This window comes from Colobus angolensis, unplaced genomic scaffold, assembly GCF_000951035.1.
Source record: "Colobus angolensis palliatus isolate OR3802 unplaced genomic scaffold, Cang.pa_1.0 Scaffold105, whole genome shotgun sequence".
Taxonomy (NCBI): domain Eukaryota; kingdom Metazoa; phylum Chordata; class Mammalia; order Primates; family Cercopithecidae; genus Colobus; species Colobus angolensis.
In genome coordinates, this window is record NW_012111475.1 from 568,195 (window position 1) to 569,718 (window position 1,524).

Consider the following 1,524-nt stretch of genomic DNA (forward strand, 5'->3'; position numbering starts at 1 on the left):
AGTAGTCAGCCAAGATTGTGCCACTGCACTCCAGTCTGGGCAGCAAAGAGAGACTCCATCTCGGAAAAAAAAGAAAAAAAAAGAAAAGAAAAGAAAAAAAATCCAGTTAATTCTCTCCAGGTCCTACAAGCCCAAACTGGTTACTCACCACTCAGCTTATGGCACCCAGTTTCACTTAAAGTAGAGGTCATCAAATTTTGTGTAAAGGGCCATATAATAAATACTTTAGGTTTTGCATGTGGTACAGTCTCTACCACAACTAAAGTATGCCAATATAGCATGAAAACAACCACAGATAATAAGTAAATATGGGTGCATTCCGATAAGACTTTATTTACAAAAACAGGAGGCAGGCTGCATTTGGCCCATAGTCCACAATGTACCAACCCTTAATCTAAGGAGAACAAGAACTTTCCTTTTTTCCAAGCAGCATCATTTGCCCTTCTGGGGCTAGAGCACAAGAAACACAGCAATATCTCAAAGATGGTTTACCTTTTGGTGACTGAATTTCACATGCTAATCCCACTAGCCCAAATAAAGATTATATTGTAGGTAGCCCCAAACATTGGAAGAGAGCCTGCAACAAGGAAGTAGCTACTAATCCAATCCCTACCATATTCAATTACTTCATTCCACAAGCATTAACTGATAAATTGCTAAGTACCTCAGTTCAAAGTCACTTACGAGCAGTGATGACCATCCTCTGAGACCGTTTTGCATAGGCAGGGAGAGTGTCCACATTGAAACCTAAGAGACAGGAAAACAAAAATCACTGCCCAGACCACTGGATATTGAATACAGAAAGAATAGTAGTATTATGGACAAATGGCTTAAACTCTCAACTCAGTGACCTTGCAGTCACGCAAAAGAAGCTCTGGCAGAATTCCCCAACAGGGAATTATGAGGCCTCTTAGATGTGTTCAGAGGAATCTCTCTTGATAACTCTTTCAAGCTCAAAGCAAATCAAGAGAACCATGAGGGAAACCAAGAACACTTAGCAGACATGCCTGACTCCTAGGAACTCCTCTCTCCAGCTGCATCAAAGAACTGGAAACTGAAGGTATACTCACCCATCTCAACAAGTGTGACCACGATATCTGACAGTGTGGGCTGGGTCCTGGCTGTGTGCTCACAGTAAGACTTGGCACTTCTCCCAATTTCTGAAATGTCTAAGAGGGGATTAAAGGCATAAAACTTATTCTCAGTTCCTCAGAAAGTTAAACATAGAATTACCAGATGAGCCAACAATTCCACTCCTAGGTATATACCCAAATGAATTGAAAGCAGGGATTCAAACAGCTACTAGTACACCAATGTTCACAGCAGCATGATTCACTATAGCCAAAAGGTAGAAACAATCCAGTGTCCATTAACAGGTGAATGAACAAACAAAATGTGCTATATACACACAATGGAATATTATCCAGCCTTTAAAAGAAGGAAATTCTGGGCCAGGCGCGGTGGCTCAAGCCTGTAATCCCAGCACTTTGGGAGGCCGAGATGGGTGGATCACGAGGTCAGGAG

At 41.8% G+C, this 1,524-nt stretch overlaps 1 protein-coding gene across 1 annotated transcript in view; it reads right to left on the reverse strand.

Moving 5' to 3' along the window:
* TAF8 (TAF8 RNA polymerase II, TATA box binding protein (TBP)-associated factor, 43kDa) overlaps nucleotides 1–1,524 on the reverse strand; it is a 41,114-nt gene that overhangs the window by 28,186 nt on the left and 11,404 nt on the right. The window contains exons 3-4 of the mRNA XM_011944713.1: nucleotides 1,071–1,169; nucleotides 681–747 (exon numbers count right to left, since the gene is read on the reverse strand). Of these exons, the coding sequence (XP_011800103.1) occupies nucleotides 681–747; nucleotides 1,071–1,169 (166 nt within the window). The remainder of the gene's footprint in view (nucleotides 1–680; nucleotides 748–1,070; nucleotides 1,170–1,524) is intronic.